Raw genomic sequence first — 19,251 nt, 5'->3', positions numbered from 1 at the left:
TTGGCTCACCGGGACCCTTTCAGCTCCCAATCCCTACTCTTGTCTCTCTCAACATCCTAAAGGAAATATTTAATAGTCATTCTATTAATTAGAATTATTATTCTATTAATATTTAATTTAAGAAAATATTAAACTTCACCCTATATTACTTGTGGTTTATTGGGCTAAAAGGGAGTTTAAGATCCATGTAGGAAAGCAGAGTTATAAAATGATTATCAGTTTCTGGCTTTCCTAATTTCTGACCTCTCTTACTCAGAGATATTCCTCATAATTAACTCTGAAATCTTGAAAGACTCATACCTGAGACTGGAAAAAAGAAAAGATATCTGCTAACACCACATCTATTCAGCATTGTTTTGGAGGTCCTAGCTAATTTCTTCCTTTAGAAAGAAGAAATGGAACTGTCATTTTAACAGTGGGGAGCATAACTGGATACATAGATAACCTAAAAGAATTGACAAATTACTGAAATAAGTTTATCAAATTTTCCAGACATGAGGTCAATATATAAAAATTATTTTTATATTCTAGCCATAAAAAAATAAAAATATATTTAAAAATTTACAACTTAAAAATAGCAAATACTGAGTAATAAAGCTAATGAAAGATGTGTAAGACCTCTACAAACAAGACTAAAAATATTACTGAAAGTAAAGAAGACACAGAAATGGAGAGATACCAAGTGGAAAATTCATTTTTGAATGTCATTTCTGACCAACTGATCTATAGATGAAATGAAACTGCAATCACTATCCAAGCATATTTATTTGTGTGCAAACTGACAAGTTTTTTCTAAAAGTTATATGAAAAGAAAAGACCTAAAATAGCTATAGCATTCTTGAAAAAGAACTACAAAAACAAAATTGAAGGACCAGCAATACTATAAGGCTACAGCAATTAAAACAGTGTGGAATCAGATTAATGGTAAACACGCAAATGAAATAGAACATAAAGTCTAGAAACATGCACATACATGGTAGAGTACACTAATTTGTGGCAAAAGTACCATTTTAGTGTAGTGGGGGAAATGATAGCTTTCTCATAAATGGTCCTTGTCAACTGGATACCTAAATGAAAGTAATAAACCTTGACTCTTTCCTCACATTAGACACAGAAATACATTTCAAATGGAACTTGAACTTAAAAGTGAAGGTAAAACAATAAGCCTCCTAGAAGATAGGGAAATAGTTTTAGGAACTTGGGGTAGGCAAAGATTTTCTTAAAAATAAAACAAAGCACGTAAGGCACTAACAATAAAAGAAAGTATTGATCAATTGAATAACATTAGCATTAAAAACTTCTGCTCATGAAAAGTCCACCTTTAAGAGAGTAAAAGGCAAGGCACAGAATGGGAAAAGATATTTTGCACTATATACATCCAGAAAAAGTACTTCTTTGTATGTATGTATCTACCTATCTACATACATAGGCAAAATTTCTTATATATCAAAGAAAGTTGGCAACATAATAACAATGAGTAAAATACTTGAATATCTTATAAAAGAGGATATTAAAAATAGTCAATAAATGTAAAAGTTCATCAAAATCATTAGGCATCAGGGATATGCAGTGCAATTTAATTCTACAACAAGACAGCACTATATACACTCCAGAATGACTGAAACTGAAAAAAGAAAATTGGCAAGTATGTGGAACAAACAGAACTTTCATAATGGAAGTAATTTCTTCCATTACTTCCACCGTAATGGAAGTAATGGAAGAAATTGAAAAAAGAAAATTGGCAAGTATGTGGAACAAATAGAACTTTTATACACCGTTAATGGAAGTAAAATTGGTGCAACCACTTTAGAAAACTTGGTAGTATTTCCTGAAGCTGAACAGCTGAACATATGCATACCCTATGACCTCAAAACTCACTCCCAGATACATGTAACACAGAAATGAGTTATATTTGTATTAAAAATTAGACAAGATTGGTCATAACAGCTTTACTTATAATAGCCCCCAACTGAAAACCACCTAAATGTTCAGCAATAATAAACTGCATAAATAGAAATATATTCATATAATGGAACATTAAACATCAAAAAAAATCATTCAGCAACATAGATGAATATCATACACATAATGTTGAACAAAATAAGCAAAAAATAAAAGTAAATAGTGAATGATTCCATTCATCTGAGAGTCCAAAACCCACAAAACTAATCTATGACGATAAAAGTCAGAATAGCAGGTAACTTTGTGGGGGTTAGTGGCTGAGAGGGGCATAAGGGAGGTGTCTGGGGTTCCAGTAACATTCTATATCTTGATCTGGGTAAGTTTACTTGGTGTATTCATTTGTCAAAACTAGTCTACCTGAACTCTTAAGAATTATGCACTTTGAGGTTTACATATTGCACCTCAGTTTTAAAAAAGTTTACCTCAAAAGAGGTAAGGCCAAGGAATACAAAAAGAAATTACAAATAAAAGCAAGAGTTGTGGTATTAATAGCAAACAAAGTGAATTCAGGTGAAGGACACAATATGAAATGAACAATGGTGATTAATGGTAAAGAATGTATTTTTTGTGGATATATCTTCGAATATTTACACATGAATATTTTAAAAAATAAACAGCAGATACAAGGAAAAATAGACAAACACATGATTAATACAATATTTTAATTCACCTTTTCCCTATCTTTGACAAGTCAAGTAATCAAAATATAAGTAATGACATGAGAGACTTAAATAACATGATTAATAAGGTAAAACTTATGGCTACCTAATGCCACACATTTACATTAAATAACTCTTGGGTCAAAGAAATATAAACAAACTGTTTACTATATAGAAAATACTGTAATGCAATCATAATATAGCAAAAGCTATTACATGTTAAAACAGAGTTCAAAGAGAAATTTAGCCTTGTTTTATCAATATGTAAGAAACAATAAATATAAATGAATTAAGCATCTACCACAAAAAGGTGAAAAAGGAAAAAGTAAAATGAAGGAAACAGAGGAGACTAATAAAGATAAAGCAGAAATCAGTAAGCTAAAAAACAAATTAAAAAAACCCAGTAAAACCACTGTTTGGGTTTAAACAGCAAAATAGATCAATTTAGTTACCCTAATTAAAGAAAGGCTCCCAATCTTTTCATATGTGTATTGTATATTTTTAGAAATGTTCCAAAATGAAAAAAATTTTCTTTTCAGAGAAAGTACAAATATACAAGATAAGTAACTATAAAGGGTAAATGACGGGAATTCTACTAAAATGTTAAAAAGTAGACAACCAATAGTATTTAAATTGTTGGGCATAAAGAAGTCCTTAAAAGAAAAGATCAATAATTAGAAAAAAACTGCTCTAAGGCAAGATATACCACAAGCAAAGTTAAAAGTTAAAATTGAGAAAAATATTTGGATCTCATGTCATAAAGGGAAAATCTTCTTAACTTATGAAGAGGTCTAACTAATTTAAAAAGAATGAACCACCCTATAGAAAATGGGCAAAGTATATGAATAGATAATTTACAAAAAATATTTAAAGAACTCTTAAATATATAAAAGGGTGGTCAACATCACTTATAATACGTGAGAGGTAAATTGAAACTGCATTGACATATTCTTTTTACCAAACAGACTTGCAAAGATAAAAAAAATTTGATAACCAATATTTTCATGTTATTGCTAGAAGGAGAGAGAACTGTTGCAAACCCCAAGAAGAGCAGTTGGGGAGTATCTATAAAGATTAAACAGGTGTATACTCTTTGACCCAGCAACTTCAATTTTAGGAATTTATCTGATAGATATACCTGCACACATTTAAAGTGAGGAATGTACCAAGGTTAGTCACTGTGGCATTGTTTGACATAGCAATAGACTGGTACTAAACTATGTGTCCTTTAATTGGTAAAATGATTAAATAAATTATAGTACACACATGTAATTCAATATCATATAAATGTAAATAAGAATAAGAAAATACTTTATGTAATGAAATGGAAAGCAAGATACACTGTAAAGTGAAACAAGCAAGGTACAACGAAGTGCATAATATACTACTTTTGTACAAAACAGAAGGCAAAAGTCTGTTTCTTTTTGGTTTGTTTACAAACACAAATTGCCTGGAAGGATAAACAAGAACTACCAATAATGTTTATTTTTTCAAGAGAGTAGAAACAACGTATGGGGAAGGATGGGAGGGAAATTTTTTTTATTCCATTTCTTTTTGATATTAGAACCTAATAAATGTATTACTATTCAAATTCAGATTATGGATGAGAATTTAAAGTGAGGTTAAATTAATAGAATTTGATATAGGATATTAAATTATATTTTAATTGAAGATTTCTGACACGGGAAAATATCAAAGTAATATTATAAGGAGATTGATTTTGCAACATGATATGCAAAATGAATTCTAAGAGGGAGAGATGGAAAATAGAAACACCTGTTAGAATAATTTTGTAATATTCTAGGTATGGTGTAATAAATACCTATATTAGGATGCTGCCAATGGGAATGCAAAAGAAAGGGTAAATGTATGAGACCATGCTTAACGTGAAAGCAGTAAAATAAGGATTAGATGGATATGATTAAAACAGAAATTTACACAGGACACAACTAGATTCTATTCAGCCTACATTCCTGAAGAATAACAAAAAACAACTAACAACTCTTAAGGAAGTAGATTGAAGAATGTCAAAATTCCAGCTGAATTTCTAAAAGTCAAAATTCATTGCTTTATAAAGAGATAACAAAATGTTTATAAATTTGCATGAAGTTAAAAAAATATTTAAATAAAATAATTTAAATAAAAAAATAATTTTTTGATACTCTGAAAACAGATCTACAATTCAATGTCAAAGATATACCTAATTTTTTGGTGCTTAAAAATTTACATGTTACTATGTGTATATTACAGAAAAATCTGGTAAATAAAAAATTTTTTAAAAGCAAATTATTCACAATGCTAACACCCAACAATTTGTACTATACCCTCTTTTTTCACAGACCTTAAAAACTTACTCCTAAGAAGCTTTATACTCATATTTTTAATAGAATGTGCTCACATATATTATCATTTTTCTTTTGCCAATGAATATACGTTTCAAAACTATGATCCAGAGGGATGGTTTCATACGTTACTGCACCTACAGTATATATTTCCCACTAATTCAGCTCTAGCTATGAGACAGTTTCTGTATAATATTACAATTTTTACTTAGCATTATTAATATATCTGCAAAATAACTTCCTTTAAAATGTTTTTAAAAGTATTACACTCATACCTCTGATCTTAATTTTTTGGGAAGTAATAAATATTTTAAGACATTTATTTCTATTTTATTTTGGAATAGAGTTTGCTTATGGTTAAATTTCAAAATGAAATTACACCTAATTACTAAAATTATGAATTTCTCAAGAATTATGAAGATAAAGCAGTAGATAACTGCAGTGAAGTAATCTTCAGAAGATTGAAAAATACCACTCATGTTTACCTGAAGTGGGAGACTTGCAACGCTCAAGTTCCAGGGGAACTGGACTGTCATTCAGCTCAGTTAAACCTGAAAATGAAATGACAAAAAATGAGAAAATTTGCTAAAATTTCGTAGATAATTCTTATTAATTCCTGTAAGTTTTTTTTGTTTGTTTTTTTTTTTGCGGTACGGCGGCCTCTCACTGTCGTGGCCTCTCCCGTTGCGGAGCACAGGCTCCAGATCCTATAAGTTTTAAAAGGTTTTATTTTTCCCCTGTGAGAACTTTTCTATGTTATGTTATGACAATTACTTTGAAAAATTTTAACAATGACATAGGAAAAAATAAGCAATAACTAACTGATATATAAAGGGTAATTGAATATGATGGTGGAAAGATATAAAATTCCTTTTCTTATTTTTTCATATGAAGTAACTATTTTAGTAAATGATGTAGTTTCATCTGAAAATAGACCAAGAAAAACATGAAGTAGAAGGGGTTTTTTAAAAGATCTAATCAAATCTTCCACTTCCAAGAGAAATGGTTATTGGCTTTTTAAAAGACCTTCAAGGAGATATAACAAATTTTAAATATTATACCTATTTATAAAAATGCAGTATTGTATAGTAAATACTAAATGATTTGTTCAATGGTATCAAATTCCTTCTTATAATAAGCACTATATTTTCCTCATTTCTAATATTTCTTATATTCTATTGTCACTTTCCTGAAAAATATAAGGATAGGCACAATAGATTAATAAACATTTTGTAATTCCCACTATCTGCCAGTCTGCATTCTTGTGTCATTTACAAAATATCTTTAGGGTTTTCCTACCCTTATTGGAGAGTTTCATATTTTTTCTTTGTAAATAAATATTCAGAGTTTCTACTTTAATGTAAATCCCCATAACCAGGGGTACTTAAGAGCCATTGTCAATTACCCAAACCATCTTTATTCATATTCCTTTCCACCACCTCCTTCTTTATATAATTTGTACTAATAAACTTGCTGTAGGTTCAAAAAAATCATAGAATTTTAGAAAATGTCCATTGTCACACTCTATCCCAACCCTTACGCTTGATAAATAAGAAATTGTAAGTTCAGAGAGTTTAAACTATTTTAGGTTACAGAACTGAGTAGTGCTAAATCTTCAATAGAATTCTTTACATATTTTGCTTAAGAGTCTTTTGTCAGAAGTAGGTATTGTGAATATTTTCTTCCATTTGTGACTTAACTTTCCATTTTCTTGGTGACAATAAGATGTCTATTGATGATCAAAAGATTAATTTACCTTAAGGGCAATTTATTGTTTTTTTTCTTTAGAATTTTTTTCTTGATTCCTGTATAAGTAATCATTGCCTACCCCATGGTAAGGAAAATATCACTCTTTGTTTTCTCAAGAAACTTTTTTTAATTTTTAGCTTTCATTTTCAGGACTATAATTAATCTCAAGTTAATTTTGATTATGGTGTGAGGTAGGGATTAAGGTCCATTTCCCCCTATCTATTTGCCCAGTTGTTCACTGATTATTTGTTAAAAAGATTTTCCTTCCTCATTGATTTGTGTTAGTGCCTTAGTCAAAAATAAACTGACCATGTATGTGTGGGTCAATTTCTGGATTCTCTATTCTGTAATCATTGGTCTATTTGTCTTTTTTTTTTTTGACTACCACACTATCTAATTAATGCAGGTTTATATTACATCTTGTAATCAGGAAGTGAAATCTTCCAACTTTGTTCTTTTGCAAAAGTGTTTTAGTTATTCTAGATCCTTTGCATTTCTACATACATTTTAAAATCAGTTTGTCAATTTCTATAAAACGATATGTTAGATTGTTATTGAGTTGCGATAAATCTATAGATAATTTGGTAGAATAAATATCTTAAAAATATTGAGTCTTCCAACCCATAAAGATGATATCTCCTCCATTTAAATAATGTTTAAACATTTTCTTTCTGTAGATTTGAGTGTACAGGTCTTATACATGGCATTTTTCAAGTCTTCTATTGCCTCTTTGGCCTTCTGACTAGTTCTCGTATTATATTTAAAAGTGGAGTATTAAAATTACCAATAATTATTGTTGAATTGTCTATCCCTTTGATTCTGTCAGATATTGCTTCATGTACTTTGTAGCTCTGTTGTCAGGTGCATATATTTATAATTGTTATATCTTTTTGATATATTGACCATTTAATCGTTTTAAGTTGTCCCTCTTTAGTGAAATTTTTTGATTTAAAATCTATTTTGTCTGATATTGGTAGAGCTATTAGATTACTGATCTGAGACCTTGTTTCTAATTTAAGCTTCTAATGTTCTAAATTTTCCATTAGGCACTACTTTAGTAACATCTCAATATCACAAATTTTGATATTTTGTGTTTATACTTTCACTAAGTTAAAAATATTTTTTAGGGCCTCCCTGGTGGCGCAGTGGTTGAGAGTCCGCCTGCCGATGCAGGGGATACGGGTTCGTGCCCCGATCTGGGAGGATCCCATATGCCGCGGAGCGGCTGGGCCCGTGAGCCATAGCCGCTGGGCCTGCGCGTCCGGAGCCTGTGCTCCGCAACGGGAGAGGCCACAACAGTGAGAGGCCCGCATACCGCAAAAAGAAAAAATATATATATATTTTTTAAATTCCCTTGTGATTTCTTTAAGACATGAGCTATTAATTTTCAAATATTGGGGGATTTTAAGACATTTGTTACAGATTTCTAATTTAATTTCTCTTATGATCAGAGAACTTACTCTGCTTGATTTTAATTCTTTATTGTTTCATGACTCAGTCTATATTTGTGAATATTCCACATCTAATGAAAAAAATGCACATTTTCATTAGTGTGGTGTAGGTGTCTATTTATGTCAGTTAGGTCAATTTGGTTAAGAGAGTTGCTTAAGTTTTTTATAGCCTTACCAATTTTTGTCCTTAGACAACTCAAGTGAAGTGCTAAGCAATCAGATTCTACACAGTACTGAATTGAACTAGGGCTGGTCTGCAGCTTTAATTAGATTAGGTTTCTCTTCAAAATTTCTTTGCTCCTCAATCCAACATACAAATTTCCCTAACCCTTCCTCAAGGGGCTGATTCCTAATTTTCCCAGTATTTGTGCAGAAAGAGAGTTGAGATATGCAGTTTCAGATAGTTTCATTCAGCTTGGGTCAAATTCTATAATAACCCCTGAATGCAAGCACTTTGAGACTGCATAAATTCTCTGTGCTTTCTTATTTGCTGCCACTTTCTCAAAAAAATTCTGAGAGTGGTGGGGTTAGTTGGCAGAGAATTGCCAAACTGAATAATTTTGTGTTTAGAGCTATTTCAGATTCCCATTCAACAGTTCAGTCCAGATAGTCATTAAACCTATAGTTGTTCCTATTCTTTGCAGTCTGTCCATCTACAGAAGGCCCATTCCTTTCCTGACCTGTGTCCAGCTCAGTCACTTGCCCCAGGTATAAAAGCAGCTGCGGTTTTCTGCTTATCTACGAATGGCTCTTACCTCTCTGGAATTCAGTTAATCAAGGCTTCTTTGAATCCACCACTCTTCAGAAGCCTCGTAGAAAAGTATAATTTTAACTTTATCATTGTTATTATCACAGGATTTTATTATTGTTGTGTCGTCATTGTTACCATGGGGATGAAGAATTTTTATATCTTTCAACATCTTATCTGGAAATGGAAAGCCCCTCCACTTATATCTAATCTCTTGGAAATACTGTTAAAGCTGTATTGAAGGCATGTGGAACAAAGGAATGGAAACCAGGTAAACTGGTTAATCCATTACTGACACTAGTAGGTATTCATTGAAGTGCTCAGGGTAATGCCAAATAATTGTGCTTTTCCTCATAATATATTGAAAACTCAATGGTGAGATTTCCCAAAGATTATGTGGAGAAAGTTATGTCTGATATATGGATAAAGTAAAGCAAATTGACAACTAAATTTGGAAGATTTGTAAGGTGATTCATTAGAAAATAGTAAATCCCGGTTAAGATCAGATAGAGATATGTTATGGTAAATAAATAATTGAATATCAGAAGACAAAACCCCCTTGGGTACAATGAATTATATCAACATTTATTTAAAGATTTCTAAGAATATATACCTATAATATGTCTTAATGGATAATTTAATCAATATTGTATTTGAAGTAGCAACTTGTGAATGTTAAATAAAATACCAATATTCTTTAGGAGACTAATACTTAGTGTACAAATGTCTTCACATATATAAATAGTCTACACATTGGGAATGTTCTTACCAATTGAGGTTCAACTGACATATTTATAAAGTATTTAATTTGATAAATCTTGACACATGTATACCCCTGTGAAACCATCTCTACAATCAAGATAATAAACGTATCCAAGAGTTTCGTTGTGTCCTTTTGTAACCCTCCTTTCCAGCCCTCTCCATATCAGCCCCTTCCCCATCCCCAGGCAACCATTGGTCTGCTTTCTGTCACTCTGCCTTAGTTTGCATTTCCTAGAATTTTATATAAATGGAATCATATAGTATCTAACCTTTTTTGTCTGGTTTCTCTAACTCAATGTAAGATTCATTATTTTGAGATTCATCCATGGTATAGCACATATCAATAGTGCACACCTTTTTATTACTGCATAATAGACCACTGAACATACAAGATTTGTTTATTCATTTAGTTTTCAACGGAGATGTTAGTTGTTTTAGTTTTTGATTACTAAAGATATTTGAATTTTTGGCTGCTATGAATGTATGGATATATGCTTTCATTTATCTAGGGTAAATAACTACATGTAAAGTGGCTAGGTCATACTATAAGTGTATGTTTAAATCTTTAGAACCTGACAAATGGTTATACCATTGTACATTCCCACCAGTAGTGTGTAACAGATTCTGTTTCTTCTACATTCTTGCCAGTACTTGGTATGATCAGTCTTTTAAATTATAGTTATGATAATAGGTGTATTATTATATCTCATTGTAGTTTTAATTTGATTTTCTTAATAATGAATGTTTTTGAGTATCTTTTCATATGCATATTTTTATCACTATATTTTCATTTGTGAATTATTTATTCAAATCTTTGGCCTATATTTTTATAGGGTTGCTTGCTTATTATTGAGTTCTGAGAAATTAAAAAATGTTATTCTAGATACAAGTCCTTTATCAGATATATGCTTTGCAAATATTTTCTCCTAGTCCATGGCTTAACTTTTCACTCTCAAAAGTGTCTTTTAAAGAGCAGAAATTTTTAGTTTTGAAAAAATCCAATTTATCCATACATTTGTTCTTTTATGGAGCATGTTATTGGTATATTATCTAAAACACTTTTGCCTAACCTAAGGTAACAAAATTTTTCTCCTTTCTCCCTAGATCTATGGTTTTAGGTTTTATATTAAAGCTTATGATCCATTGTAAGTTAACTGTTAAAAATATAGTACAAAGTATGGATCAAAGTTGTTTTTTTTACAAAAGGACATTCAATTATTTAAATATCATTTGTAGAAAAGACTATTCTTTCTCTGCTTAATTACCTTTGCATCTTTATAAAAAAATCGGTTGTCTATATATGTGTAGATGTATTTCTGGATTCTGTTGAGTTCCATTGACATATATGTCTTTGGACCAATACCAACCTGACTCAATAACACACGAATTTTTTTAAAAGTCTTGAAATTAGGTAGTGTTGGTTCTCCAAGATTGTCCTTTTTAAAAGCTGTTTTGGCTACTCTAAATCCTTTGCATTTCTACATGGACTTTAGAATCAGTTTGTCAATTTCTATTAAAAAGTCTGCTGGATATTTATTGGGATTGTATTGAACTACAGATCAATTGGGAGAGAACTGATATCTTAATAATATTGAGACATGTAATTTTTCATGTTTTAAGGTCTTCTTTAACTTCTCTCAGAAATGTTTTCCGGTTTTCAATGCATGGGTCTTTCACATCTGTTGTTTAATTTATGCCTAAGTGTTGCAGGTTGACAGAAATAAAATTGATTTTTTTTTTTTTTTTTTTTTTTTTTTGCGGTATGCGGGCCTCTCACTGCTGTGGCCTCCCCCGTTGCGGAGCACAGGCTCCGGACGCGCAGGCTCCGGACGCGCAGGCTCAGCGGCCATGGCTCACGGGCCCAGCCGCTCCGCGGCACATGGGATCCTCCCAGACCGGGGCACGAACCCCTATCCCCTGCATCGGCAGGCGGACCCTCAACCACTTGCGCCACCAGGGAGGCCCTAAAATTGATTTTTGTATACTGACCTTATATCCTGTACTTTGTTAAACTCACTTACTAGTTCTAGTAGCTCTTTTGTAGACTTCATTAGATTTTCTTCATAGATGATCATGTTGTCTATGAAGAAGGATGATTTAACTTCTTTTCCAGTCTGGCTAACTTTTATTTCTTTCTCTTGCCTGACTACACTGGTTAGAATCCCCAGTACAATGTTAATTAGAAGCAGATGTGAATTATATATATATATATATATATATATATATATATATATATATATATATATATATATATATATATTAGGCTGCCTGGTGGGAAAAAAAATAGGCACTATTCCCTTTGTTTGAGTGTTGGGTACCATTTCCTTTAATCCTTTCAGATGGTTCTTTACCTGTCCCTGGGTAGCTACATCATAGGTACGTGTTGATCTGTTGGAGGAGGAACCTGTAGATCTCTGGGATCCTCCCTTTAGGAGCTGTAGCTGCTTTGGTTTCCCCAGTTTCTCATCTCCATCTTCTCAGCATAGGGAGTTGACTGGTTTCCTCTTGGGTTTCCCCTTCTCCCTTTGCTGTAGTCTAGAAACTCTCTCAGGGCAGTAAAGAAGTATGGTTGTAGGGTTCACTTCTTTTGTTTCTTATCTGTCAGAAATTACTGTTCTTCATTGTCTGATGTCCCATGTCTTAAAAACCGCAGCTTCATTTATTATGGCTGTTTCTGTTTGTTTGAGGCAGGATGTTAAATCTTGTCCCTGTTACTCTACCGTGGTCAGAAGTGTAAGTTCAAAGCTTTGTCTGATTCCTTCTTATCTTGTAAGGATTCACTTAAATGTTTCCTCCTCAGATAGGCCCTTCCCTAACAACACTCTCAAAAATAGGTCCAACTTTTCCACGTCTAATTTTTTTCTTTCATAGGATTGCTTTCTTTTTTCAACTATAATTGTATATCTACAAATTTCTTTATATGTTTTCTCTTATAAATTGAGGGAAGAGACTATAATTATTTCATTCATCATTATATATCTATTGCCTAAAAAATGTTTTACACAGAAGATGCTTAATAAATATTTTTTAAATAAATGGACTTTTCCCATTCATTGTTTACCATAATTTTTGCTAGTTTTTGTTCCTTGAGGCATTCCTCTTATTCTTTGTTTTACTCCTCCTCCATTCTTGACTTTCTCTATTTATTTTTGGCTGCGTTGGGTCTTTGTTGCTGCATGCAGGCTTTCTCTAGGTGCAGCAAGTGGGGGCTACTCTTCGTTGCGGTGTGCAGGCTTCTCATCACAGTGGCTTCTCGTTGTGGAGCATGGGCTCTAGGCTCATGGGCTTCAGTTGGTGGCATGTGGGCTCAGTAGCTGTGGCTCACGGGTTTAGTTGCTCCGTGGCATGTGGGATGTTCCCAGACCAGGGCTCGAACCTGGATCCCCTGCATCGGCAGGCAGCTTCTTAACCACTGTGCCACCAGGGAAGCCCGCTCCATTCATTTTTGAAAATGTTTATTTGCCTCTCTTTGCTAGTTTTCTCTTATCTTCCCCTTTTCGTTCAATTTTTCTTTATGTTACTGATGTGTATTTCCAGAATCTGTTATGACTCCCCACACTCTGAACAAACTATGCAGTGAAAGACAGAAAATGTCTGTAGATAGGACTGAAACTTCCAAAGGATTCCCCAATGCATAACTAGAAATTGATGCATAAGCACCTTTTCTGACAATGTTCTACCTTAAGCATACCTTTCAAACCTCCTTTGGTTCAAATGGTATATTATCAATTTTTAACTAGCAGAATTTGTCATTATAACAAGTAGAAAGAGTACTAGGTGATGAGGCAGCTGACTGGATGTTAGCCCTAAATTCTTCCATAGATTTGTTGGTATTCTGGAAAGGTTATTTAACCTGTGACGTGGTTTCATCTTCTATTATAATAATAATGTGTAATATTTATAGAAGTGCAATTACAAACACTAATCTTAAAAAGTTCCCGAAGTCTCTAAGGGGAAAGTAGGGATTATGATTTTTACTTTATATATGAGAAAAAAGAAACTCAGATCAGTTAAATGACTTGCTTAAGATTATAAATGTAATGAGTAGTCAATAAGAAGAAAAGGCAGAACTTGATATAAACCTTCTCACCCTATGTCTCTTGCTCTTTCCAAAACATTTCTTTGCATCCACAAATCATAGTCCCATGGAAGACATAGAATATCTTTTATGGCCTTCTGAGGACTTGATTTTACTCCTGTCTTGACACTTTAACTCTTTGTTTAGAAGAAACTATGATTTATTTTGCAAAATTCCAGTGAACCCAGAAGTCATGTCTACTCTCATTTATCAAATCTGAAAAGTCCGCTGGCTATTCATGTGAGCAAAAAGAGTCTCCTATCATGCTCTATCGCACTACCATCATCATTGACTTGCTGAGCTCACACTTGTGCTGGGTGTAGAAGATAATAACAATTTTAGATGTGGTCTTCAGATTCTTATCATGCATTTATAAAGGTAGAGTATATGCATAAAAATACAAACAAATCTAAATACCAATTAAATGGTTCAGACACTACTGTGTACACCATACACATAGTGTACAGTGTATAGTGCCTGTACACCGTAGGCACTATAGACATTTAAATTAAGGAATTGGTGCAAAGTGCTCTAATGGCAGCAGGAAAGGTTTACTATAGGGAGTGAAATCTAAGGAAAGTTGCCAGGAGAGTTTCACTTATAAGTAAATTATAAATGTAGTAAGATACATACACTGGCTTAAGAGGAGTGTTTTTATAGGAGTAGTAGAAAATTCATTTGAAGATGCAGATAAGAATTATATTTTAGAGTACCCTGAATGAAGGTTTAAAATCTTGGCTTTTTTATTCTGAAGGCAACATAAGATTACTGAAGTAATGAACTTTAGTATCATGGTTGATATTGTAGAATTCAGATTAACTAAGAGCCTGCTTCTTATCCTCAGTATCCAACTTCTTTTTACTATAAAAGCATTACGTGTTTATTATAGAAATACCATAAAATATATTAAAATTTATAAAATCTACAATCTCATGTTCCAGAAACTTTATCTGTGCAGATGGATGCATTCTCACACACACACACACACAAACACACACACACACGCACACACACACACACACACACAGTAGGGGGATTCTACCTTGAGAAGGCTAAACTAGGATTCTGAAGTCTGAGTATGTGTGTTAAACCACCTGGAAACTATTTTCAGGAAAGGTTTTGGCTGAAACCGTTTAGGTGGTAGGGGATGGGTAATGAAGAATAGTATAGGGGAGAGGTCAGCAAATTTATGTGAGGAGCAAGACAGTAAATATTTAGGTCTCATGGGCCATATGGTTTATTTTTTATTTTTTCAGGTGGGCAATTTTTTTTAACATCTTTACTAGAGTATAATTGCTTTACAATGGTGTGTCAGTTTCTGCTTTATAACAAAGTGAATCAGTTATACATATACATATGTCCCCATATCTCTTCCCTCTTGCATCTCCCTCCCTCCCACCCTCCATATCCCACCCCTCTAGGTGGTCACAAAGCATCGAGCTGATCTCCCTGTGCTATGTAGTTGCTTCCCACTGGCTATCTATTTTACGTTTGGTAGTGTATATATGTCCATGCCACTCTCTCACTTTGTCCCAGCTTACCCTTCCCCCTCCCCGTATCCTCAAGTCCATTCTCTAGGGGCCATATGGTTTCTGTTGCAACTAATCAACTCTGCCATTGTAGTTTGGAAGCAGCCAGAAACAATACATAAATGAATAAGTTTGGCTGTGTTCCAGTACAACTTTTATGGAAATTTTAATTATGGAAACTAAAATTACATATAAATTTCAGGTGTCAAGAAATGTTATAAGGGCCTCCCTGGTGGCGCAGTGGTTGAGAGTCCGCCTGCCGATGCAGGGGATACGGGTTCGTGCCCCGGTCTGGGAGGATCCCATATGCCGCGGAGCGGCTGGGCCCGTGAGCCATGGCCGCTGGGCCTGTGCGTCCGGAGCCTGTGCTCCGCAACGGGAGAGGCCACAACAGTGAGAGGCCCGCATACCGCAAAAAGAAAAAAAAAAAAAAAAAAAAAAAAAAAAGAAATGTTATAATACCCAATAAGTTTCTGTTTTAGTAACAGCAGAAGCCAACACAGATATGTGTTCTATCACAAGGCACCAGGAGTAGAGGCGGTGGGAAGCACTGAAAAAGGGGGTGCTCAGAGTAGAAAACTAAAGAATAGTTCTGAGCAAAAATAAGTCACCCTCTGCACCCCAGAAAAATTTTAAGGCTTTCACAGGTATTGACTTCCTTTAGCTAATGGAACACAAAATTTTAGGTTTTTATAAGTGATGTAATTCCATTAAGTATGCACAAGCTGGTGAGGTGAGGTCTGAAGAAATTCAGGATACAAGCAACAAACATGTATGTATCCATATATATATTTTATACAAATATGAGATTGTCTTATATGTATTAAGTTCTTTTTAAACATATTGATTAACATATTATATACATCTCCTCATGTCAATAAATACTCACCCATAATATCACTAGTATCATCTGCACCTCCAATCATACTCTCACTCCCCACTCTTTCTGCACCATTTAATAGAATATTTGACACACCATCTTCAGATTTGCATTTGCTACCATGGTAAATGTTAATATTAGTGACTTTTATTTGTGACCTTAATTCCCCAGTTTCACAGTGTTTGTTTCCTAAAATCACTATAGAAATGTGTGTTTGTATATACTATTTTAATGAAAAGCATCAGAAATGCTACCCCTAAGAAATCTAATTACATTAGAAAAAGCAAGTACTGTGGCCCTGGTTACAATAATTTTATAAAATGGCCAAAGGCATAAGGTTTCCAAAATAAGCATTCAATTATTATTGATGCTAGAATATCAGGTTTATTATTTACAAGGACACCATGGCTCTTCCTCCTCAAAACAGAAGACAATAAGCTCTTGGACTAATAGCATATTACACATGGTTTGAAATAAACACTGAAACAATGAATATGGGTAAATGGGTATATGATATAACTATTTGAAATATTTATATAATTTTTATTAAAATTATCAGGTTGCATTTCCATAACAAAACAAAAATTTGCATGCATGCTGAATGTGTTTTTAAAAACACATTACTGAGCACAGATATATGGATTTAACTCAAGCATTATGACTTAAAAAAAGCTATTTGCCTAACCTTTATTGAACTTACTCTGGTAGGAAGTACGGATCCGTTTCGTTAAATCAGGATAAAAGTTAGACAGGCCACGCATGCAAAAGTTGTCTTTGGAACATGCCAGAACACCAGCATCAGCAGCAGGCAGAAGAAAGAGAGAAAAATAGTCTAAAGTGAAAGGAAGTGATATCATACCAGAATATAGAACAGCCAAGATGAAGAAATTGCAGCAAGTTTAGGTAATCAAATTAGAAAGGAGATATTAAAAAAATAAATCAATTAGAAAGTGAGGTGATAGATGAATGATGAGAATGCTGTAGTAATTTTATATAATCAAATATCTTATAAAAATAAATGGCATATTTCTCTTTATGATTTTTACATAGTAAACTTATTTAGCTTATAAATAATATGTATGTTACCTCATAAATATAAAAATGGTTGTCTTTAATCTTCAGTATTAACAAGAAAGCTTAGGGATTTTAGTCTTTTTTTTAATAACAAAGTGAGTACTCATTATATATACTAAATACAAGCAGAGTTTATAACTTCATCACAGTTTTTCCTAATTTTAAAAGTCATTAAAATTCTGAGCTCTAATCATAATTTTTGAGGCTCAGTAAGTTTAAATTAAATAATAATTGTATTACCTCTGTCAAAATATACACTTTGTCATCCCACTGTGTATATCCAGCAAGTAATTTAGATGCTGTCTTAGGATCCACAGCTTTTCTGATTGAATTAGTGTTTCAGCATTCAAACAGTGCCTACTATCCCCTAACATCTTTCTATCAAGAGTCCATTAACTTTCAAAAGTCAACTTTCTCTTTCTCGATCGTGAGAGAATCTCATGGTACATTCATGCACAATTTCTCTTATTCTGCCTTTCTTTCAAAAGCCAGTTGTGGTAGAAGCAGAACCTGTCTAATTTTTTGCTAGCACATTGCTAGCACTCATAAAATATTGCTAAAAGTTGAGATCCCTAACAAAAAACAAAGAAACTCCAGGTTCTGAAGGAGAACTTTTGTGCTCCTGAAAACGGTCTAAATTAGCAATTTGGAAAGGGTAAAAGATAGGATAGGTTTACGAAAGAAAGATTAACAAAGAAGGAGAATTTCAGTATATCAAATAATTTTTCATTAGTTCAAAAGGAAACTTCATTTATTACCACATTCAGATGTTAAATTTGGCACATTTGCTATTTAGAAAATAATACCTACCATAATGTACTCTTTTTACTTTAAAATATTCTTTACATGGGTATATTTAGTAAAAGTGTCAATATTCAACTGATTATTTAAAAAAACAGTAGAAAAATTTTAAAACTGTATAAAGTAACACATAATACTATAGATGCATTTCCACCTGCAAACCTTTTAGCTCAGCCAATTTTTTACCAACTAAACTATGTCAGTGGACAGAAAATATACAAAATGTTGGCAATGTTTGCAAAGCCAACTATTTGGATATATACTGAAATTTTAGTACAACTTTGGATAATTTGGCATATCAAGGTTTGGCATTATACGTAGAAAGTATTTTGGCTTGTATTTTAGTATGTTTTCCTAATTTGTCCTGTCAAGAAAAATATCATCTTTCATAGCATTTTAAAATGTTAATAATGTTTACTGCATTTGTGAAAATACCTCCAAGAAAGTGACCATCCAACAAGGAAAGGTGACAGCCAAAAAATGGAGTTAATTAAAAAAATTAAAACTAGTGAATGACCTTAAGTTATATTTTAAAGCTATCATATATTAGAAGAAAGCTATCCCAATTAACACAACCATTGCAAGCAGCTTTTTCAACTAGAGAGCCTGATTTTCTTAGCCTTTTTATATTTAATACCTTATTTTTTGTTATTTTTTAGGAATTCAACTTAACTTAAGAAACTTGAGATCCTTCCTAACATTAACAACAAATTGAGGTTTAAACACCTCCTTTACCCTTTCAAAGATTCTTACTATGTTTCTGACCAATTTTACTTACGTGGTATTGTAAATTATGTTGACTTTATATTGCTGTGCATTTGAATAGCATCACAGAAGACAAGAAATCTAAAGGTAAGAAAACAGGTGAACTAATCAAGTTCATAACGATCTTATCTCCTACCTGCAATGAACTGCTTGTTTTTTCGAGGAGACCGTGGTTGTCGTTGGTATAGGTCACTTGATCTATATAGGTCAATGGTCCCCATGCTTAACAGTACTGTCTTCTGTATAAAATCCACCACAGCCAACCCATTGCAGTTCCCAAATGCAACTCTGAGAGAAAAAAAAAAAAGCAACTAGAATTTATTACGCCAACCATTATTATTTTTATCTCTGAATTTAAAAATAAATAAGATTATTGGAAACTAATGCTTTAGGGTTGGGTAAGTCAGGCAGTGACTGGTGAAAGTCAGGAAGCCTTTACATAGGATAGGTT

General features: G+C 32.8%; 1 protein-coding gene across 3 annotated transcripts in view; it reads right to left on the bottom strand.

Moving 5' to 3' along the window:
- Positions 1-19,251, bottom strand: part of STXBP5L (syntaxin binding protein 5L) — a 386,525-nt gene that overhangs the window by 73,190 nt on the left and 294,084 nt on the right. Inside the window, exons 18-20 of one of the 3 annotated variants that reach the window (XM_060099916.1) lie at positions 18,937-19,088; positions 16,861-16,932; positions 5,449-5,514 (exon numbers count right to left, since the gene is read on the bottom strand). In XM_060099916.1, coding sequence (XP_059955899.1) covers positions 5,449-5,514; positions 16,861-16,932; positions 18,937-19,088 — 290 coding nt within the window. Of the gene's footprint in view, positions 1-5,448; positions 5,515-15,614; positions 15,629-16,860; positions 16,933-18,936; positions 19,089-19,251 lie in introns of all 3 variants that reach the window. The other 2 variants (XM_060099918.1, XM_060099917.1) reach the window with 2 other exon arrangements.

This window comes from Mesoplodon densirostris, chromosome 5, assembly GCF_025265405.1.
Source record: "Mesoplodon densirostris isolate mMesDen1 chromosome 5, mMesDen1 primary haplotype, whole genome shotgun sequence".
In the NCBI taxonomy this organism is placed as follows: Eukaryota; Metazoa; Chordata; class Mammalia; order Artiodactyla; family Ziphiidae; genus Mesoplodon; species Mesoplodon densirostris.
The sequence above is the reverse complement of the archived record's forward strand: the minus strand, read 5'-3'. Positions and strand labels throughout refer to the sequence as shown.